The 24451-nt window shown below is 37.9% G+C and overlaps 1 protein-coding gene across 1 annotated transcript in view; it reads left to right on the forward strand.

The window, feature by feature from the left end:
• The window catches only part of LOC148842970 (uncharacterized), an 83326-nt gene that overhangs the window by 54593 nt on the left and 4282 nt on the right, over positions 1–24451 (forward strand). The window contains exons 9-17 of the mRNA XM_088957491.1: positions 6675–6750; positions 6863–7045; positions 9927–10087; positions 11147–11252; positions 11631–11841; positions 11951–12237; positions 13286–13407; positions 20753–20897; positions 21008–21100. Coding sequence (XP_088813617.1) covers positions 6675–6750; positions 6863–7045; positions 9927–10087; positions 11147–11252; positions 11631–11841; positions 11951–12237; positions 13286–13407; positions 20753–20897; positions 21008–21100 — 1384 coding nt within the window. The remainder of the gene's footprint in view (positions 1–6674; positions 6751–6862; positions 7046–9926; positions 10088–11146; positions 11253–11630; positions 11842–11950; positions 12238–13285; positions 13408–20752; positions 20898–21007; positions 21101–24451) is intronic.

The raw sequence follows: 24451 nt of genomic DNA on the forward strand, positions 1-24451 counted from the left end.
CTTTTAGCCACCCAGTTACCACTTTAGAGTCACCTTCAATGATCAACCTCCCAAAGTTCAACTCTTTTAGCAACTTGTGTTCCCTGTACAGCAGCTTGCACCTTTGCACTAACCACATCCTCCACTCCAATTGGGCCAGAGAATAAGGCAACAATCTATCCCTCTTCATTCCTAAATACACCTCCAATACCAGAAGGTCCTGGATTGCCAAGGCTGCCACCATCAAAATTGAGCTTTATGAAGCCTTCTTCTGGGGGCTTCCAGCCTACAAGAAGTTTGTCCTTAACCGAAGAAGAGTTTGCAACAGATTCCCAGTTTCTCAATATGTCATCAAAGGAGAAGCAGCCCTAACACATCTCCATATGTCATCAACAGATTCCCAGTTTGTCCTAAACAGTAGCTACATCCATATCTTTATCATTAAAAATCCTGTTATTTCTTTCCTCTCAAACTGTCCATACTGAAGCAGCCCTAACACATCTCCATAAAGCTCTACCCCTTCTCTTAGGCCACCTGAAAGTTGTAGGGTCGAAAAGCCCCCTGATTTGCAGAGGTATTGTCCACCTACACCCAAAAGGACCAAAAGATTTTTCCCAAAGATTTACAACAAAACGGCAAGAAATTAGAAGATGGTAACAGCTCTCTCCATTTGCTTTGCAAAGGAAACACCAGCTTGGGGAGATGCAAAAGTTGGGCCTCTTCTTTTTCAAGGTATCCAAAGTGTTTAATTTTCCCAAGAGAGACTTCCCAACAAAGGGCTCCAACCATAGGGGGAATGGGCTTAAACCAGACTTCCTTCCAAGAGAAAGGTTGAGGGTTAGGGACTGAGCACAACTGGGAGAAAAAAGAGGCACAGGAAAAAAGACCCAGAGAATTGGGAGTCCAGATTCTAGCATCAGGTTTAGAAAAGTCCAAACAAACAAAGTCTAGGGTTTTGAGTAACAAAGTAGCTTGATCAAGTTTAGAGTCTCTTAGATCTCTTCTGAAACCCAAATTTCAACTGAAGCCAGAGGACTGGGAGAAAGAAGCAAAAGTTTGAATGGTGTTCGCTTTTAAAAAGGGAGATGGGATACAAAGATGGATAAAGGTCCTTAAGGGTGGAAATACCAATCAAGGTCTCTTCCCAAAAGGGAATCCTATCACCAGTACACACATCATACCTGATAAGGCTGAGAAATTGGGGAAGGATACCACGAATAGCCTTTCACGGGGAGTTTAGAGTAGCCCGCCGAGACACTCCAGAATCCCAACCATTTCCTGCATAACCATGAATACTTCCCACAACCTTATGCCAAAGCTTCTCTCTCTCTCTCTCTAATGGCTATCTCCTTGGTCCTTACTTCTACAAACTAGATCCCATCTTACTAGGTGATCTTTCCTTCCTTCACCAAGCTCACAGAAGAACTTCCTCATGATCTTCTCTACTTTCAATACCACCCTTTGTGGCTGTAGAGATAGTTAGTAGCTCTTTAGTGTGTGTGTGTGTGTGTGTGTGTGTGTGTGTGTGTGTGTGTGTGTATGGTTCCAGCCCCACACTTATTTTATTTTATTCTTTATTTCTTTTTATTACAGTTGGGCCAATTGGGCCTTGTTTATTTTTGTTTATTTGTCTTTTATTTTAAGTAGGGATATTAGAGTAACTCCTACCTTTGTAAGGACATAAATATATATAACATCTAGTGGGGCGGCAGATCTATCTAACCAAACCCCTTTTTCTTCTTCTCTTCTCTCTTCTCTCTCTTCCTCTTCTTCTCTTCGAAGCATAGTTGACTTTTCTTTCTTCTTCCTAAATTACATCAGAACAAGTTTTGTTCTTTTATTTTATTTTATTCTAGTGTGGCATCTTGAATACTGAGAGGAAGAAAACTAAAAGGTTTGCTAAAATAGACTTACCAGAGTAATATGGCCCCCTAGAGTCACATAGTTCCTCTTCCAAGCTGACAGTTTCCTGGCACATCTTTCAATAATTGGGCTCTAAAAGCTTCCTTCCTATGGGTTGGCTCCTAAAGGCATACCTAGATATTTCAAAGGCCACCTAGCGGTAGGATAACCTAAGGCTTCTGCAACCCCAGCCATCTCCTCCTCTCCCAAGTTCAATCTCACTACACAACTCCTTCCAAAATTGATCTTTAATTTGGAGACAAATTCAAACAGTTTGATCACCTGCTTCAAATTACTTGCCTTCTGAGGATCAACACTCTCAGAAAAGATAATTGTATCATCACAAAACTGCAAATGTGTAACAACTGTGCTCTCTCTCTCCCAACCTATCAGCTCTTATGATAAGACTATTGAACACCTCAGCTACCAAGGTAAATAGGAAAGGAGAAAGGGGATCCCCTTGCCTCAAACCTCTAGTTGCTGGGAAAAAGTCTCTGGCCACTCCATTAACTAGGATTGAATAATGACATGTCTTCAGACATCCTTTTAACCATCTGCACCATCTCTCTCCAAACCAAAAATTTTTCAAAGTGTTCAAGAGGAAGGACCAATCAACCATATCATAAGCTTTCTCCAAGTCCAATTTACACACAAAACCTTTCTTTTCCCTTTCTTTAAAATTCTCCACACATTCATTAGCTATCAAAACTTGATCTGTGATCTATCTACCTTTAAATGAATGCCCCTTGGGAATGGCTTATCAAACCGGGAAGGACTGGCTTTAATCTTAAAGATAACACTTTGGCCAAGATTTTATAAATACTTGTTACCATAGGCGAATTGGTTTGAAATCTCTCGGTTGATTGGTACCTCCCTTCTTTGGGATCAAAGCTAGGAAAGTTGAATTTATTCCTGGACTAATAAAATGTTCCCTAGCAGACTCCTCAAAGACTGACCAAAGGTCTGCTTTAATTATCTCCCAACAATCCTGATAAAAATCCATAGTGAAACCATCTGGTCCTGGAGCTTTAGATCTATCCATTGAAAAGACAGCTCCTCTTATCTCCTCCAAATCAAAATCCCTTTCCAACACTCTTGCTAAATCCGGATTCAGTTTTGGCCAATCTAGTCCTTCTTGAGTAGCACCTGCATCCTCTTGTCTTTTAAAAACTGATTTGAAATGAACCACAAAACAATTATGAATCTCTTCTTGATCGAACAGAGTTTCTCCATTTACTTCTAATTTCTCCACAAAATTTTTTCTTCTTCCGTTACCAAGTGCATGGAGAAATTTAGTATTCCCATCCCCCTCTTTGATCCATAGGTGCCTCAATTTCTGCCTCCAACTGATTTCTTACCTCAACCAAATTTTCTTCTTCTTGATCGAACCGATTTCTGCCTCGATTTCTTCCTCATTTCTTGAACCTTGACTTTCCTTGGCATCCAAATGCTCAATTTGAGAAGTTACTGATGCAATATTAGATGTGTTCCGCAAGGGAACTTTTGTCTTTTCTCCTTTTAAGTTGTATGGTCGCACTAGTATAGATGTAAAGGCTGACACTGCCAGCCATGGTTTTTGTCTCTCTCAACTTCTTTTCTCTTCTCTCTTCTTCTTCTCTTCTCTTCTTCTTATATTACATCGGCTGAAAACAGTTGCCTATAATTTCCTCTCCTCTATTCGTCCAAAATGATCTTTGTTTCACTCTTTGATTTTGCATTTAAGCCTTTGTAGCTTCCTATGAAATTTTACACCTTTCCACCATACACCTTGCATTTCAGCTCCCCACCATTCGTCTATCTTATGGACAAAGTTAGGGTGCGTAAGCCACATTCTCAAACCTAAAAGGTTTTTGGCCACTCAAAAAGTCTTTAGTTCCAATGCTAATTCGGCAATTGTTAGAAGTAACTCATAGTAAAGCTCTTAAATGAAAATAAATCTGTCTAGCTTTGAGCAACTAGGGAGGATTTGTAAATTAGACCAGGTGAATAAACTCTACTGGGTGAGAAATTCCTTTAGCTCACACTCCTCTATAAAATCATTAAGCTTCCTCATACTCGGGAGCGGAACTAGGGGGTGGTAGAGGGGGGGGCATGGTCCTCCCTATGTCTTGACAATCCCCACAATAGCCATTTCAATCTTACCTATATTTTGGTCCCCCTACCCATGTTTATTAACTTTTGGCCCCCCTATCTGTGTTTATTACTTTTTGGCCCTCCCTCAAGAGAAAATCCTAGCTCTGCCCCTACTCATATTAGTAGAGACTATTTAATTGGGATTGTTCATCTTGTTAGTGTCTGACGACATTGAAGTCTCCCCCTAAACACCAAGGTCATTCCACAGATCCCTAATATCAAACAGTTCTTCCCACATTTCACCTCTTTCTTTATATCTATTGGGCCCATAGATATTTGTCAATACCCAAGTAAACTCATCATCCACATTCTTGAATTTTAGGGATAGTGGGAAATGGCCTATTAGTTCTTCCAAGGGCTCCACCATCTCAGTCCTCCACAATGTTACTATGCCCCCGGAAGCACCCAATGATGGTATAAAGGACCTTCTTATATCTCTAGATGTCCACACACTTCTCACCCATCTTTTATCCATATCTGCAACTTTTGTTTCCGGTAGCAACACTATATCAAGATTCTCCTTTCTAAGTAGATCCTTTATTTATTTATTTTTTGATCAGTCTAAGTAGATCCTTTATTACTCACCTCTTCCTAGCACAGCCCAACCCCCTAACATTCCAGCTAATTATCTTCTTGTCAACTTATATCGAACCACCACTTAACCTTTTTCCTCTACTTTTGACCTTTCCTTCTTTCCCCCCTTGCACTGAATTCTAGTTCCTCTGCTACATCAGATTTCAACCTTTCTACCTCAGTCAACTTTCTCTTTCTTTGAGCCTCCTCTCCCTTCTTTTTGGAATAAACTTTAACGTCCTAACTCTTTCACCTGAAGGCCCAACTCCCCAACTAATTCCACCAGAGGTTCCCATCCATGCTCCTTTTCATCTGATCATTTTCCTGTTTATCCGATATCTTTTCTAATGCTTCCCCTGTTTCTTCATTCTTAAGCAAGTCCTCAAAGAAATCACACACTAGTTCCCAAATTTTTTCTCCCTGGTTTGGGGGCTGGGATATACTCATGATTCCTTCTCTCAAAACCATTCTCTTTTCTTCTCCCTTCTCTATTGATCTGAAGCAAGGTTCAAAGTATTGATACGAATACGATACACCCTGTGTTGGGCGTATTGTATTGTATCTTAGGATCACTGATATGTTGTTTAAGGGGAGTTAGAGGTTTTTAATGTTCTTTTTTATGTTAAAAGGCACTGATGTGATAACCCTGTCAAAGCTTGACACCAAAAAGATAAATAAAAGTGGAATTTTGGTGAAAACAAAACTCTCAATATTCAGATTTGTTTAGTTAAAGGCATTGATGTGATAACCCTATCAAAGCCTGACACCAAAAAGATAAATAAAAGCGGAGTTTTGGTCAAAGCAAAACTGCATATTGAGAGTATTGATACTTCGAACCTTGATCTGAACTCTCTTCTTCTATTTTCTACTTAAGATTTTAATTAAACAGTGAGGATTATTGCTGTTTTTATTTTACTATACAAAAGGAGAGGAGAGGAATTTTGCTCACTTAATTTAGAAAAATATGGCAGCCAAATGAGGTCAAGATCTTCTATGGATGAATGGACAATTGCAGAGGTGTTAAAAAGGCTTTTATCCATCCTTGATCATAATCATGCGGTACAGTCTGGGTTTTGGCTCTAGAGTCAAATTTTAAAGTGACCCCTAGTGTGAATAGTGACCAACTAAAGATGCCTTCCTCACTTTTTATGCTATTGCACTTGATAGAGATATGGTGGTCACAGGTTTTCAGGCAGCCATATAACATCATGAACTCCAGAGAAATATCAATCTGTGGGAGATCAGAGACATGACAATGCTGATGCCAAAGTTAGAAAGCAAATCCCACGGTGGTTATGCTTTTGGACCATTCTGAAAGCTTCACATCACTGTCCTTCTCAAACCTTCTTGCTCAAGTTAGGGGGATTATTTTTATTGTACGGATGTGAGACCCCCAAGCATCCACCTAAATGGCCTTTATGGTTTGGACTACCACTTCAGGGAAGTACCCAAGGATTAGTAGGTATAGAGAGTTATAGAGGCAGATTGGCAGATGCTCTATGCATGTAGTAGCTGAGACTTTCAATCATCTTTTTTATCCATTGCAAATTCTGGACCTTACTCTTAGCTCACTTTGGAGTTTTTTGGCATAAGGTGGTGTTTCCTACAATTAATAAGATTGGCAAAGCACTATGGAATATTATTCATTGTGCTATTGACATGGGGTGGAAGAAATGCTAGAGTTTTTTTTTTTCCTTATTCTTCTTTTTCTTTTTAATCATTGAACCTTACCTATTGAAGCGGCCTTAGAAGTTGGTATGCATCAACACATGGTTTCTTCTTTGATTGCCATACCCAAGGACTTCGGGGACATATCTCCTTTTCAAGGATAGCAATTACTGTAGAAATGATTGTTCAGATTGACTGATTATCATATTTTTCAATACATGCACCATTTTATTCTATGTGTTACATTAGTGAGAATAAGAACTTCTCATTTACTTATTTCATAATTTTCATTAAAAATGAATTTCTGCTATATGATTGTTATGAAGTATGTGTCAACTTCTTTTTCCTAAGTTAATAATTGATTTTTTACTGTGTCATCTCATGAAACCTGTCTCTTTTTTTTCCTTTTCTGGCTTCAGACCAAAGTGGCCATCAACATCATTTGTTTCATCAGATGGATTGGTTACTGCAATGGCCTATCGCCTTCCCCATGTAGTATGTATCAGATGTTTTGAACATTCTTGCATTTAATTGGTATTTTTTTCTTTATAGAAATTGATCCTTCAGTCTTACAAAATTTGTCCTTGTTGAACTGTAAAACTATCAGGTTATGGGGGACAGGTCAGGGAACATACGATGGTGGGATGTAACAAGTGGCCTTTCTTCATCATTTAACACTCACAGGGAAGGAATCCGAAGAATCAAATTCTCACCTGTTGTTGCTGGAGATCGAAGCAGAGGACGTATTGCTGTACTATTTTATGATAACACATTCTCCATTTTTGATCTTGTAAGCTTAGGATAAACTTGCACTACATTGTTTAATTTTTATTTTGTGCTACTTTTTTCCAATATGTTTTCAACGCAGATTTCAACAATGGTTAATAATACCGTTGTTTAAACCATTCGGGTTATAAGACAATGTTCATCTTCTCTTCCTCCATCTTCTATGGTTTGCTATATGTAATGAATTTTTTTATCGGTAATTGGAACTCAATTATTAATATAAGACAGAATGTTTACAAACTTTACACACAGTCCACTTTTAGGCTAGACATTCCGGCCTAGCCCCTTTCAATTATATACTTCACATCTGAGCCCAAAACAACTGCTCTTAATCACCCTTTGTTTGGCTAGAGCATCAGCAAGCCATCTATGTGGTGACCTTGGAATCCACTGGACTGTAACCTCTATGTTCCTAGTTGTCCATTTGATTTACTTAAGCTCTTCCTTGTAATAGCACAGCCCTGGTCATTATACTTAAGCCAACTTGTCACCATTATTGAATCACCTTCTTGCATAATCCTTTCCAAGTTCATGTTCATTGCCAACCTAAAATCTTGTAGTACAGCCATTCACTCTGATTTTACAGAGTAATAATTCCTAGGGAAAATTCCCGATTAGTACTCTGTACTTTGGGCCTAGTGTCATTTTGGTCCCCGAACTTTAAAATGCAACAATTCAGTACCCAAACTTTTAAAACGCGACAATCCAATACCTGCCGTTAACTAGCTGTTAACCAGCTGTTAAGTGGCATTTGAAAAAGACACAAATGCCTTTCAAGTGTTATTTAATATTCTTTATCAACCATCTAAACGTTGACAAAAAATTAACAGTTCCAAATCCTTGCCTTTTCCATTCAAGAAAGTTGGGGTCATGTTTGAGTGGGCATTCTGGTTACCCCAACTTTCTTGAATAGAAAAGGCAAGGATCTGAGACTTAATTTTTTGTCAATGTTTGGATGGTTGAGATGACACTTGAAGGGCATTTATGTCTTTTTCAAATGCCTCTTAATGGCTGGTTAACAGCTAGTTAACAACAGGTACTGTATTGTCATGTTTTCAAAGTTTGGGTACTGAATTGTCACATTTTAAAGTTCGGGGACTAAAGTGGCACTAGGTCCAAAGTACAGGGTACTAATCACAAATTTTCCCTAATTCCTATTGGGCTTGAAATGGCACTACAAGTAATGTTTGACAACAAATTTCTGTATACGTCATGTTTTTTTTATCCATTCACAGGAGGAATCCTGCAAGCATGCTTCTCTAAGTTGCAAATTCTTTCCTCATGGTTTTAGTTCTTGTGATGACCCAAGTGGACTGAAATTTAGAAATTTATGCTAACATCATTTCTAAATCCGGGCCCTTCATATCTATTATAAAATCAATGAAACCTGACATCGGCAATTCCTCAACCTGTAAAGGGATGAGATCATGGCAGTGTTTTAAAATGTATATGAGACTTACACCTTGAGACTTGCCTTGATGTGAGGCTTTCAAGGAAGAGGAAGCATGTGGACATGCTTGTAATATGCATACTATCATAGATAGGGTAGCCTCCTTTGAAACCCTATCTCTATGTTAGGGTACATATTACAAGCATGCCCAGTTGCCCACACACTTCCTCTTCCTTGAAAGCCTTGATTTCAACGGTTTGCATTGTGAGTTTTGAGGGTTGCAATTTGATTTTTTTAATGTCTGATTACTTTTCCTGTGAAAATCTTACATTTTTTGTTTGAATCCTACAATTAGGTTCATGAATCTTACAATTTATATGATTCATGCAATTAGAATCATTTCAATTAAGAATTAGTTCTCTACTTTGTCATTTCTCTTTTTTTTTTTTTTCTTTTAATTACGAAGAAGCGGTTTTAAATCCTTTACTAGAAAATGATTTCTTCATGCTATTTAACACCTTTTAGAAACCTTATTGAGTTTATTTTCCATCATATGTAGGTGAAAGAGCCATCTATATGGATCATTTGACTTTCAAGTTGAACTTAATTATTTCATCTTAGGCCTGAAGTGTAGGAGTGGTAAACCCTATTGTTTTAGATACACAGATGGTAGTATGGATTAAAAATAGGCAAAAATACTTCTTCTATATATACATTTAGATTTTTAGTATATCTATTTAAATTTTTGGCAAGTTTGTAAAAAAACAAAAAAATTACTATTTATGATATGATTATGATTTTCAAAACATTTCCCAATATTCTTCATTTCTTATATTTATGTGATCGACCATTAATTTGGTAATGGTTCACTGATCTAACCACTGGGTCACCAAGTGACCTGTGATGTTATCATTAAATTACACTGCAGAAATCATAAAAATCAATAATAGTTGTAATATTAGCATTAGTAAATGGATGAAAGTATTTAAGCATAGTAGATGAAAAAAGTATTATTTTCTATTAATAATGTCTTACTGAAAATTTGTTAGATCCATCCAGGTCAAGGAAAACCATTTCAGACTTGAACAGTTTAGTGATTCAACTGGATGTGTCAGTAGGTGAAGGCTGAATTTGGCAGCTTTTTAAAATTTTGAAACCTGGAGGATTTTAGACTTGTAAAGGGGACTCAGTGGTGGGTCAACCAATCCTATAGTCCAGGCTAGGTAGCTATCTCTTCAAAATCAGCGAAAGAAATATCCAGGACATATGTTCATCATATTTTATCTTGGTTTATTGATGGGCCATAATTTATATCTAGATTGGGAGGGTTTCCTGCATAAAGTGGAAAATTTATCTATAATAGGCCAAAGCCTAGTAATAGATGTAGCATATTTTGGGGTGTAATTACACCCAAAGTTAATTCATCTAAATGTATGCTTCTGGTCAATACCTTTTTAATGAAATTTAACTGACTATTATGTTTTTTTATTTGCAGGATTCACAAGATCCATTAGCTAATTCCCTTTTACAACCACAATTTCCTGGAACCCTTGTATTGGAGCTTGATTGGTTGTCTTTGCGAACAGATAAAAATGAACCACTTGTATTGTGCATTGCTGGAGCTGATAGTAGCTTTCGCCTTATTGAGGTTAATATGTATGTCCTCACATTCAGTCATTGGTACTTTTATATCTTTCATTTTATTTATTTGATGAAAGAATGAAATTTTATTGATAAAACAAAAGATACAAAACAAAGCAGAGAGGGCACAAAGAGCCCAATATGATGAGGATTATATAAATTGACCCTGATCCCAAAAAACAGGAACCAGGTACTTGTATGAATTAGTACATAAAAAGTTTCTTAATGCATATCCTTTATGTTATAATATGTTTTGGAAAAATTCTGATTAATGGATTTTTAAAGATATATGGTAGCTTAGTATTTATATGCAAACCAAATTGTGTTTTAATGTCCTCGTAGACTAGTGCAGTTACTCTCTTGCCTCAAATTTGTAGCATTATATTTGTAATCTGAAAGTGTAGACTTGTTAATGTTTTCTTATTGGTAACTATAAACCTTTATTAGATAATAAATAAAAAATGTTTTGATTACAAACATGCAAAACATCCCACATATTAAGCCAGCATCTGCCACCTAGTCCTTTATTTATTTTTTTACATAACAAGCTCTTAGGATATTCCCCCAAGAATTCTAAATCCTATTTACCCCTTGTTTGGCCATGGCCTCAGCCAAACAGTTTGCTGATCTATGAACCTGGAAAAAGTTGGTTCTCATTTCCCTTGTTACTGCTCTTATCTCTCTCATAATGTCAGTCCCATTAATATTTTCTCTTCTAGTGCCTACTTTCTAATCTGTGATTATCCAAAATCTGATTGAAAGCACTCATGCAGAAACTTTTTAATCACTAATTTGGACATGGAATCATTTTGTAGACATATTTATACGTGATGAAATAGGGGAAGTTTGATAACAACTCATACATAGCACCTAATATTTAACATTTTCAATATTTTTCAGCTACATATTAATGTGCGTTTATGTAAACTGGTATTTCGTATACATACTTCTGACCTATTTAGCATTACTATTTTCTTCAAATGCCTCTATTCATTTAGATCCTCATATACAAGCTATTTTTCATAGATGGTCTGTTGGGGTTTGGTATGATTCCTGTTCTTTCTTTTGATACAGTAGCGATAAGAGGTCTGGCTTTGGATCCCAGCCTAGAGCCATCAAAGAGAGATTCTGGCCAATGCCCTTGTGCTCTCCCATTCTGCTTCCTACACCACATGCCTTGGTAACTTTTTTTTTTGCCTTTCAATGAATTAGTACACCATCTCATCTTATTATACATACGTTTGATAGTTTAATGATCTATGTCCAATGATCAGCCATGTTAACTTTCCAGTCAAGGACTCGGTTGGAGCTAAATAAAAATTAATAGTTGCAATGACTATCTATTAGTCACTCACAGCTATTTAAAGTAGCAGAGTTTGATCTAACCATTTATGGCAGGAGGGGTGATGTAGAACATGCATGTGTTGCTGGTAAAGTGACACATTTGCAGATATGCAAGTATAGAATTTGACATGTTTGATGCAGAATTTGCAGGCTAGAAATGGGCCAATAGATTTGGTCACTAGTTGGGTTGTAATTGATGTCTTTATAACTGCAGGCACTGAGAATGGTCTTGCAATTGGGCGTAAAGCCATCTTGGTTCAATACATTCAGTATGACTAAAGATAAGGACCCTTATCAAATTCATGGAGCTGTTTCATCCAAAGGTGATCTTCGTGGTTATATGATTGATTCACACCTTCCCAACATTGGTGACTCAGTGGTGCCAGAAATGCTTCTTAAGGTGCTAGAACCATATCGAAAAGACGGTGTGCTTTCTGTGTCTTCTCTGTGCTGTTTATTTGACTCTAGTTTCCTGAAGACTCTGTTCAATTTGCCTATGGCTTACACACCAATTCTATTTTTCCTTTGTTCAAGGCTGCATTCTTGATGATGAGACAGCTAAGATATATGCTTCTGTGGTCAATAAAGGTTCTGCTGCAAGATTTGCTTTTGCTGCTGCAGTCTTTGGTGAATATTCAGAAGCACTTTTTTGGTTACATTTGCCTCGTGCTCTTCCCCATTTTATGAACAAATCAGCTAAGAGATTTCCTCAGAAAGCTTCTGTATCAACATCAGCTCCAGAGCTTGGAGAGCCATCTACTTTAAGTAGAATAACATCAAGAGGAAGATCAGTGTTAGGAAAGGAAAATAGGGACACGACTGTAAGTATATACTAGCAAGTCATTATTATATGCATACATACATACTAGACCTGTTTCATGGGCTGGGCTCGGGCTTGACCTTTTCCAAACTTCTAATGGGCCTGGCCTGAAGCCCGAGCCCAAGACAGTGTAAAATTGAGCCTGAAGCTTGGCTCGTGAACAGGTCTAATACATACATATATGAACTCAGCTTGCAAATCAGTTACTAGACTTGGCAAGAAATACATGCATGCTTTCACGGAGATTGTCTCCTAGCAAAGAGGTTTAATTCTAATTTCAGCTGGGTAAGGACTGCAATTGGGATGGCAGATGTGTTAGAAAAACAAGGAGTTGATAGGCCTTTTTGTTTTGGGCAAAGCTGTAATCTGATGTAAATTGGTCTGCTGGGATGCTATAATATATATTTTTTTTTTTTTTGAAAAAGGTAAGGTAAATTTATTGATAGAATTCAGAACCATACAAAGGAACTCCCAGAAGGGAGCAAAGGCTGAAAACAGCCTCTCAGCTTACATTACATCTCAAATATACTAACAGATCTTAACTGAGACGCCAAGACCCTAGGCTGGAAGCCTTTCACACCTTCAGTCCAAGACACTAGCTTTCCCACTGCACCAGACACAAGACAGTCCACCTCCTTTGAGATACTATAAAAATTATACTAAGTTTCTGAATTGTACTAAGCAAGACAGTCCACCTCCAAGACACCCTAGGCTGGGATGCTATAATAATTGTACTAAGTTTCTGAATTAATTTTAATGAAATACTTTTACTGATGAAAAAAGAAATAGTGACTAGTGGTACGTCAGACTCTTCTTTTATAGAAAATAGAACATTGAAGAAAAGAGAAATCATTGGAAAGAGAATGAAGAAAGCTGATAAAAACAAGAAAGAAATGAAGAAAGGGGAAAGTATACAAGGAGTATACGAGCATCAGAAGCCAAAACTTGGAAAGCTGTGTAACTTTTCCATCTCTTGAGTGCTATCAAGCGGGCATATTTCCTGTACTTGTGTGGTTTTCTATATTCTAAAATAGATGTTTTTCCAACAGAAATATCTTCAACTTAAATCAATGGCCTTTGATCAAGAAGAGTTGTGGGAAAGTGCTAATGAGCGTATTCCATGGCATGAAAAATTAGAAGGAGAAGAGGCAATTCAGAACCATGTACATGAGTAAGTCTCTTCCACCAAATTTTTGTTCTTATGCTATTTCGTGCCTCTCCCTGATTTGTACTCTCTTTGGCTATGATTTAATAAATCATACTATTCAATGATCAAAAGATTTTTTGTTCTTATGTTTGCTCTCTCAGTGGCACAGACACACTATATAAATGTAGGAAATTTTATGAGTAAATATAACACTTTGAGTTTGATATTATATTGCCATGTTATGAGTCCTGTCCTGTCCAGTTAGGAGTCCAATACAGGTGGAACATCCTCTGACAATGTTGACGTTCAGTCCAGGTTTTAAAACTATTTTGGTGATCAAATGAACCATAAGATGTCAAAGGCCGATATCACTATCATTTCTTTAGGAATGGAAGTTTTATCATTTTAGCAATTGAGGATATGGAGGATGTAGGACTACAAATGGTATCTATTTGTCTGAATTTGAATCCAAATTCGATGTTGTTAAGGGTCACCTAATTTGGTTCATTTATAATTGGATTGAATATGGACCACCCTTATCTGATCTGTTAAGATCTGATTTGGTCTGATAACACACACACACACACACACTTATATATGCTTAAAAATTATATTGTAGTTATTGGATTGGTTTGAATGTTGTATGTTTACCAAAGAGTTATTGGTTCAAGTTTCATACAAGTTAATTTCAACTCATTCAGTTCATGATATACAATATCAAAGTTACTTTTATTTCATTTTGTTACATATATTATATTCTGATCATTTCTAATTTAATTTATTAATGCTATTCAACATCCAATTTCAATCGTGATCCAATATAAATCTGACAGATGGAATTTGATTCAAATCCGAAAACAAATCAAATTTGGTTCTAGGTATATCCAATTTGACCTGATCTGTTAGCAGCCCTAGGAGGATGGTGTTTAGGTTTTTCTCTTTGGGTTTCTTTAATTGTTTTGGGTAGATTTAGAAATTAGCATGTATTACTTGGACATTCTACTGAAGTAGGAAAATTGTTCCTTAGGCAACTATTGCTCTCCTTGGTGCAGGGGGAGCAGCTATGGGCTGCCTCTAATCAAGTGTTCTAATGTGTTACAGTCTCTTCTGTAAAGCCACACATATATATATATATATATATATATATATATATATATATATATATATATTGTATATATATATATATGTATCAGAAAAGTCAATAAAATTTACAGGTACTAATAAAAAAAAATCCTATTGTCCTTGAGAACAAGTTTCCTGTAAAAAGGAGCCCACCAGGCCACCAGAGGAGGGTGGGAGTGAATTCATGGGTCTCCTGGATCATTATTGAGATTTAACTCCTTATGACAGAGCTTTCAGACAAAATGACCAGTCCTTTTGTTTTTTTTTTTTTTGGACATCCATAGGAAGTTACTGACAAGTAAACTACAAGTTGACTTCTTCCTCCCATGTGACTTTTGGACTTAGTCAAAACATGGACATTTCATGAACTTAATACATGGAAGCTGTATTTCAAATGTATTTTGCATGGTATGAATTGGCCATTTCACGCAATTAGAGGAGAGGCACCTCAAACCTACATTAAACCCTCTCATCAGATTATAACTTCTGAGCTTTACTCATTAATCTGCCCAACACATCACCCAAAATAGTGAAAAGGGAAGGAAAAAGTAGGTTTATTGTTGAAGATCCTTGTTGGTTCTCTTTTGACTGATAGGTAATGGGATACAATATTTAAAGTAAAAATAAGAAGGCATATATATTCAGGCAAGCAGTCCCAAACAAAAGAAAATAACAACAGAGGCAGCAATAAGAAAGCTGCACCTTGCCTTTCTCATGCTATTTAGAAAAGTTTGTAGTAGAAAAGCTTAACAGAAGATCAAAGACTGATAAAGAAACATTCCCTCAGTTACATATTGAACATCTCATTCCACATACTAGAGAGGTTGATGTCTTGGAATCCAGCTTGAACATTTTGTTCTGGTCAGTGCTTAGGTTTGCTAATAATCTTGATTATTATGTACAAAGTCAGGCAATCTATGGTGAGAATTCTGTTAGAGTAATTGGCCCATGTTAACTCTGTGTGTTCCCTTTGTATTTTGCATTTTTTATATTAAATATTATGTACAGTGTTGTTTCTTCCCATGATGAAAAGAGGGATTGGTTGGAAAGAAGCTTCGATGAGGAAGAAGTTAAAAAGACTATCTTCAGCATGAATCGAGATAGGGCTCCAGGGCCGGATGGCTTCCCTATTCTTTTCTTCCAAAAGTGTTGGAAAATTGTAAAGTCAGATCTTATGGATTTTTTCAGGGATTTCCACTCTTCTGCCATTGTTAACAAAGGTCTAAGCTCTACCTTTTTTTGCCTCATCCCGAAGAAAGGGGGAATATTGGAAGTTAAAGATTTTAGACCTATAAGTCTGATAGGGAGCATCTATAAAATTTTGGTGAAGGTACTGGCCAACAGACTTAAAGAAGTCCTTGAAGATCTAATTTCCCCAAATCAGTTTGCTTTTGTAAAAGGAAGATAAATTGTGGATGGCATTCTTATTGCAAATGAGTGTGTGGAAGACAGAAAATCTTCTGGGATCCTGGGGGTCCTTGTGAAACTTGATCTGGAAAAGGTGTACGATAAAGTGGATTGGGACTGTATTCTTAATTCCTTAAGGCTAAGAGGCTTTGGTAGAAAATGGATCAGGTGGATTAAAGGTTGTATTGGTTCTCCTTGGTTTTCAGTATTGATAAATGGTGAAGCGAAAGGTTATTTCAAGGCTAGTAGGGGTCTAAGACAAGGTTGCCCTCTTTCCCCCTTACTTTTCACTTTGGTGATGGATGTATTTAACTATCTTTTTGATAAGTCCATTTTTCTTAACTTGGTGAAAGGATTTGAAGTGGGTAGGGATAAGATTCACATCTCACACTTGGATGCCTCCACAACCAACATCACAAACACTAAAATGGTAATCGAATGTTTCGAGCTTATCACTGGTTTGAGGGTTAATTTTTGCAAAAGTAGTATTGTAGCTCTTAATTCAGTGGAAGTGGAACTTCTAGAAAATTTCAAATCTTTGTTGGGGTGCAAAGAGGAGAACCTCTTTATTTCCTACCTTGGGATGCCTCTTGGAGGGAATCCAAAATTCTTCAACTTCTGGAGGCTAGTGGTAGAGAAATGTGCGAAGAAACTATCGACTTGGAAAAAGTGTTGTCTCTCAAAAGGGGGTAGGCTTACTCTCTTAAAGGCCTCCTTATCAAATTTGCTAGTCTACTTTCTTTCAGTCTTCCAAATTCCGACCAAAGTCAGAAATCAGATTGAGAAGCTTCAAAGGAACTTTCTTTGGGAAGGTGGTGGGGAAAAGAGAAGCCATTTAGTCAGCTGGAAACAAGTATGCAGGCCTAAAGAGGAAGGTAGTTTGGGAATTGGACAACTTAAAGAGAAAAATTCTTCTCTCTTAGGCAAATGGCTCTGGAGATTTCTGAAAGAACCCAATGCTCTTTGGACAGCTGTCATCTCAAGCAAATGTGGACTAAATGCAAATGGGTGGGATTGCAATCTCCATTTGAATAGGATAAAGTCCACAAATCCTTGGAAAGGTATTTGTTCCATTCATACTTCTTTCTTTCCTTTTATAAGGTATAAAGTGGGAAATGGTTTTAAAATTAAATTCTGGAAAGATCTTTGGTGGGGGGAATCCACTCTGGAAGCCTCTTTCCCTAGGCTTTTTGACCTTACCCTCGACCAAGAAGCCACTATTTCTTCCTGCCTTCCAAACCAAACTGCCGAAAACTCCTTAAACCTCCACCTCAGCAGACCCCTAAGGGACTCGGAGATCTCTGATTTAATAGCCCTGATTCAGACCCTCAAAGAAGCCTACATCTCCCCCTCTTATTCTGACACCCGAATCTGGACCCTACACCCAAATGGCGAATTCTCTTCTAAGTCTATGTTCAAGGCTTTGACCGCTGATGATCAGCATTCCTCCTTTCCTTATAAGAAAATATGGTGTAGCCACATCCCTTCAAGAATTTTCTTCTTTGTTTGGGAAGCTTGTCTCCAGAAAGTAAATACTTGTGATCTCCTACAGAAAAAGCTTTTGGGAAGACATTCCATATCTCCTCATGTTTGTATTCTATGCTTCAGCGAAGGTGAATCTGCAGATCACATCCTTCTTCACTGTAGGTTCACCCAAAAGATATGGTCCCACTTCCTGAAAATGGCAGGTTATAGCTGGGCTTTTCCAAAACACATTATGGACACATTGCATCAATGGCAAGGAACATGGTTAAGTAAAAGGGGTAAAGTCTTTTGGCAATAAGTGCTACATGCAGTGTTGTGGGGTGTCTGGGATGAAAGAAACAATCGCATCTTTGACAATAAAAGCAGAACCCTGGAGGAATTAATCTCAGATATTACTTACCTTTGCAACCTCTGGACGGCGAATTCAGATCTGTTCAAAGGACTTTCAGTCAATGATCTTAATAGAGATGTTTACCCCTTTCTGTTTCTCCCTCATCCCTAGCAAGCATCCTTGAGGCACCCTGTCCCCATCAGTGAAGGAGTGATGACCCTTAACTTCGATGGTAGTGCCTTAGGTAACCCTGGATTAGCTGGTATTGGAGGTACAGTATGGGACGAAAGGGGCAATATATGCTGGACTTTTAGTGGTCCAATTGGCCTGGCTGACTCCACAAAGGCTGAAGTGATGGCTGCTCTCACCGGAATCAGGATAATAAAAAATTTGGGAATTCAGAATTTGATCACTCCAGGTGATTCAGCAAATACGATAAAATGGTTAGGAGAAAAAGGGGGGGGTCCTTGGAGACTGAATCATTATCTGACAGAGGCTTGGGATTCTTTGGACTATTTAAATGTTAATTTAGTTTGGATTCCCAGGGAACACAATCATACTGCAGATGGCCTAGCTATATTTGGTGTGTATTTGGAGCATTTGTATAGTGACAAGCTTCCTCCTTTGTAACTTGTAGGGGTTCTTCCCCTGCTTTGTATATCTTCCCATGTTCCCTCTCTTTATCTTAATGAATTCTGGTTAAATTTTCTAAAAAAAAAGGCTGTGTCGATCCTCTGTATTTTCTTTTTCATCTCATACAAGAACCTCTTGTTATCAGTCACAAAAAAGGTGGTCAATTTTCACAATTTGATCATGATATGCACTCCCATGATACTGGAGGAGTCTGGCATATATTGGCAGAAAAAGTTTCAAGTTTCTAAATTTGCAATGGACAATAATTTCATGTAAAGAGGAAATATTAAAATGAAGTGTTGTAAACCAAGTCCTTTTGAAACAGTTGCCATTCCACCTATCTGAATGCTTTGTTGGATGAGTGGTTTTGTTTAGTTTAAACAGCCATAGTTAATTGTTTAGGAGTCGCTATGCCATCCTTTTTACTTTGTAGATGCTTTTTATTTGTTAATGAATAGTGATTTTCTACATGGGTTTGCTCTTTGATCCCTTGAGCTTTTACTTGTCAAATGAAAGAAAAAGAAAAGGTGGATGTTATGGTGTCTGTGAAATGTTGTCCCCTAGTAAGCTTATGAGAGACTTCCTTTGGGAACCAGGGGTTAGAAGAAAGACCACTTAGTTAAATGGGAACAGATTTGTAGGTCTAAAGAGAAGGGCAGGCCTGGGTTAGCCAACATAGTCTAGAAGAACATAGCTTTCCTAGGAAATTGACTGGAGGTTTCCTTTAGAAAGAGAAAGGCTTTGTCACAAGGTAATTGCAAGCATACATGGATGATCTGAGAATGGATGGGATGCAAAGGTAGCTCCCAATGCAACTTCTACCTCTCCTTGGAAAGCAATACACGAGATATATCCTTTTTTATTAACCATATTTGGTTTGATGTGGGAAATGCGCTAAGGAGTCTTATTTTAGGAGGGCCTTTGAGTAGGTGAAAATCTACTTAAGGTCCAATTTCCTTTACTCTATGCACTCTCCAAGCACAAGGATGAACCCACTGCTAAATTTGTGGTTTTCTCCTCTTTGGGTTTAAATTGGGATTTTGGGTTTAGAAGGGGTCTTCAGGAGATGGAGTGTGAATCTCTCATCCTTCTCTTGGCCAAGCTTGATTCAGTTTTTTTTTACCAAAGCATAGAGGACACTAGGGTTTGGTCAATATCTTTGGATGGCTTGTTAACTTGCTCTTCTTTCTTTAATATTTTAATACAACCTCATTTATCAAAAAAAAATGGTGAAAGAAATTTTGAGTAGGCCAATCCCTCCTAAAATTCAGGCCCTTTGTTGGGAGACTTTCCTTGGGAGGATAAACACCTATGATGAATTGCAGAAAAGGAGGCCAAACAAATGCCTTTCCCCTCATATGTGCATCCTTTTGCAAAGGAAGTGGTGAATCCATTTCCCATATCTGTTTTTCCTGCCCTTTTGTGCTTTGTATATGGGAGCATCTTTGTTCTCTCCTTGGGGGCAAGTGGTTTTCCCCTTTGGATGTGGTGGGTCTCTTTGATCCCAACTTCTTGAAATAGCCAAAGAAAAGAGGAAGGATTTTGTGGAGGGCAGTAAGGGCAGCTTTGATTTGGATCATATGGGAAGAAAGGAATGGAAGGATTTTCAATGAGAAGAGCCAATCTGAAATGGAAGTCCTGGAAAAAATAAAAATAAAAGTTGCACATTGGGTGAAAACTTTGGAAGACTTTCAAGTCTTCTCATTGAATGACATTTTGAGAAATTGGAAGGAAATGACACTTTCGGATCAAGTAAAGGAAAGAACAATCATGGATTGGAGACCTCTGGTGACCAACTTTATAAAGCTTACCGTTGATGGAAGCTTTATAGGCAACCAAGGTGTGGCTAGGTTAGGACTAGGAGGGGTTTTCTGTGATTCAGAGGGCAAGGTACTAACTTTATTTTCAGGACCCGCTAAGCATGGTGATTCATTGGCAGAAAAATTGTTGGCCTTATTCCGAGGTGTAAAGTTTGCAAAGAAACCTGGATTCCATTAGTTGGAGGAAGTGGTCATTTCCTTGACAAAATGTAATATCCAAATCCCTTGGATCCATAGAGGCACCTTTCGGGAGATTGAAAGTATAATAAGGGAGCTAACTGTCACCTTTAAATGGGTGAGGAGAACTACTAATGGGATGGTGGATACTCTAGCTAAACAAAGGACTTTTAGACATCAAGTGTTTTGGGAAAAATTGTAATATTTTGTTTGATATAGGATGGAGAATTTTCCCAGCTTGATGTTTCTTTATATTTTCCTCAATAAAATTTCTTTTTGCTGGTAAAAGAAAAATGTTGTACCCTAGTAATCTTTTGAGTTTTTGCCACTCCAATCTGTTGCTTTACTATGGATTTTAATCAATTTTAATGACCTAGTGTTACGTGATGATCAGGCTTGTTTCTGTTGGAAACTTAGAAGCTGCTGTTAGCTTACTTCTTTCCACTCCTCCTGAAAGCTCTTATTTCTATGTCAATGCTCTACGTGCGGTTGCTCTTTCCTCTGCTGTGTCAAGGTCTCTGCATGAACTTGCTGTTAAGGTGAATATGGATAGCTTATTGATGTTTCAGTGTTAACATCTGAAATGTGATTTAGTCTCTCTACCTATCTACATGTATTTCAGAGATGCTTAAACTGTAGTATCATCTAGGTTGTTGCAGCCAATATGGTGAGGACTGACAAGTCGCTATCTGGCACACACTTGCTCTGTGCCGTTGGAAGGTACCAGGAGGCTTGTTCTCAGGTGAGTTCCCTTTAAGCAAATTTTCATCTAAACTTCATTTACAGTGTTTATTTGTGTTGTTTGTGGTCAATTCTATACCATAACTGCTATAAATTTGCAACATTTTTATTTCAATGGGTTCTGCTTCATGTTTTATTTCAGAAGTCATTACGAATTTTATTTATACACTAATCTAGAAATGAGTATGTTTGTGCTTGTATATATCTAAGTACTGAACTTAGACTATTAAAATTATTTATGAAAAAAAAAGACTATTAAAATGTCAAACAATGAAAGTGTCTTAAGTAGCACAATGTTGTCAGATAAGTTTGTGCTTGCTTTGATCATGTGAAGTATAAAAATTGTTTATTATGGTAACTTGACTCAAGTAGGGAGTTTCTCTACTCAACTTGCCACATTTCTTCTATGTAAAGGGATGACATGACTAATCCAAGCCATCTACCAAGTAGTGGACCCTTTGGGTTGCACACCTAGTCAATCCAGCAATCCACATCATCCTGTATGCAGTGTTGCATGGAGACCCCACCTTTGGAGGGGATTTGTGAGTTTATGACTCATTCTATGAGTTAACTCATCTCATGTCTGATTCTACAAAATGCATGTCAGACGTGGCTACAATGTGAACCAGGCAGATATACCAAATTGCCCACGCATTGACTCTCCAAAATTATGAGTGCTCACTTTAAATGCCTCTATGTAACAAAAATCCAACCATTTAAACTGTCTAATAGGGGATGCTAATATTTGTATTTTCCCAAACTGTCTAAGGACAAGATTGTCCTTACAAAATAAATAAAAGAAAAGAGCTGTACACCAATGTACATGCCTACTAGATTACAAGAAAGAAAAGGTAAAATTACATAACTACCCTCCATCTTCTCTTCACACTTAACTAAGTGAAATTTGGATTCGTCCTTCCATCCCTTCCATAAGAAGTCTCTCATCTTCTCAATTGTTCTTGCTACCCCATCTAGAATTGGTAATAAAGAAAGTAGGTATGTTGGCACCGATGATGGCACACTTTGGTTCAAATTTCCCTCCTTTTGAGAGGTCTCTTGCTTTCCACAAAGCCAGCTTTCTCTCTATCCTCTCCATCACCAGCTCCCAAATCTTCTTTGAAATACACCTTTCTCCTAGAGGCATTCCCAATTACTTTGTGGGCAGCTTACTGGTTTTGCACCCAAAATAATCTACCAGAAACTGTAGATCTCTTCCTTCTCTCACTGTAATCAGATCACTTCTGTCGATATCAATTCTTTTTTTAAGAAAGGTAAAGTATAGTAAGTTGTATTGATATCAAAAGCATGGCCCTTTGTACAATGAGAAACTGTACATAACATCCAATTAGGGACCCCCAAGAAAGTCCATCCTAAAAAAGGAAGAAGAAAAGGTATCCCCAATCCCAAGGTGGTTAGGGGATAAGACATTTAAAGTCCTTCAGCCTAGCCTTACTGGTAGTTTGCTTTGGAGGTTTGCTGCTGAGTCAGATAAACTTTGGAGGAAGGTAATAGCCAAGAAATATGGACTAGACAGTAATGGGTGGGATGCTGGATTACCCTCTAGCTTTTGGGTGCAGCATGTGGAAAGGAATTTGAAGGAATTTTTAAAGCTTCCACACTTTTCAGGTGGTGTATTAGATATAAAATTGGAGATGGTAGAAGGCTCAGGTTCTGGTTAGATCCCTGGACTGGTGAGAGCAGTCTTAAAGAGCTATTTCCTGCACTGTACAATGTGGCAACAGACAAGGAGGCGTTGGCAGCTGACTCTTTTGTGTTGATTGACAATAGCATTTGCTGGACTCCATCCTCTAGAAGGGTCTTTAATGATTTGGAGATTCAGATGGTAGAAAATAACCTCACTCTACTCCAAAACCAGGCTTTAAATTTACAAACTCAGGACACAAGAGTGTAGAAGTGGAACAAGTCAGGAGGGATCTCAGTCAATCCTTTTACAGCTTTCTAGTGGGAGAAAATGAATTCTCCTTTCCTATCCAGGCCATTTGGGGGACAGCAGCACCCTCAAAAGTCAAGTATTTTGTATGGGCATCAGCTTTAGAGAAATGTCTTTCCAAATAAATGTTGATGAAGAGAGGTTTTATCTGCAATGACTTGAGGTGCTGTCTTTGAAATGTGGAGCTGTAGTCTGTTAGACATCTGTTCTTACATTGCAAGTTTGTTTTAGAAATTTGGAGTTACTCTTCTTGAAGGCCCTGAACCAAGTTGATGCATGCCTGTCTCAGTGAAAGCTCTATTTGAGGAACGGCACATATCTGGGTTGACTAATAAAGGGAAAGTTTGCTGATCCTCCATTCCTTTGGCAATTCTGTGGGCTGTGGGTCTAGAAAGGAACAACAGGACTTTTGAACACAAAGCTTCCTCTGAAGCTGACATCATCAATACAGCTATAGGGGTTATTAGGAGTTGGTTGTCTATACATACTGATTTTAAAGAGGATACTTCTGGTAGTACCTTTTTGAGGATGGCCTTTTTTTTGAGTCCTGCATGGCAACTTTTTCTACAGCTTCTCATTGTACAAAGCACTTTTTTTCTTTAATAGAACTATACTTTTCCTTTTCTCAAAAAAAAAAAATCTAAATACATTGGACAGACATCCAACTCTTTAAGAACCCTACTGCTGCTTAATCATCATTGATTCTGAAGCCATCTTCTGCTAAAAAATTCTGCAATTTCTTTCCAGCCAGATGGCACACAAAATTGCAGCCAGAATAGAGGACCAAAGACCTTCCCTTTCTAGACATACCCTGGACCTGCCAGCCTTTTAACAGGTCCTGCATCAACCCAGGGGTGCACCAATGCAAGTTTATAGCATCAAGAAAATTGTTTCAGATTGAAGCACTGAAACTATAGTGCAGAAATAAATGACTGGACGTCTCCACCTCATGGTTACAGAAAACACAAAGCAGGTCAGGGACATTGAAGCCCTTCTTCACCAGCATGATCTTTGTCAAACATTTATCCAAAATAGCCTTCCAAAGGAAGAATTTAACTTTGGAGGGAGCTTCTATCCCCCAAATGGATTTTCTAGGGAATGGATCTCTTGACTCTCCAACAAGACACAAATAGGACTTACAGAGAACTTTCCAGAATTTATCCACTTCCAACATCTTGTATCTCGAACTTGCAAGTTCAACTGTTGATTTTGAAGGATGGGTTACCAAATCCAGTTCCCAATCATTGAACCCTCTCCTGAAGGAAGGTAACCATATAATCCTATTGTTCTCCACCACAAAAGAATTTGCCATTGAGGCTGACCTGTCCACAACCATAGTAAAAAGAGTCGGGAAAACATCTTTTAGAGCACTACCCCATGCCAAGGGTCCAACCAAAAAAA

This window comes from Nelumbo lutea, chromosome 8, assembly GCF_056320005.1.
Source record: "Nelumbo lutea isolate HS-2025 chromosome 8, American lotus-T2T, whole genome shotgun sequence".
NCBI lineage: Eukaryota > Viridiplantae > Streptophyta > Magnoliopsida > Proteales > Nelumbonaceae > Nelumbo > Nelumbo lutea.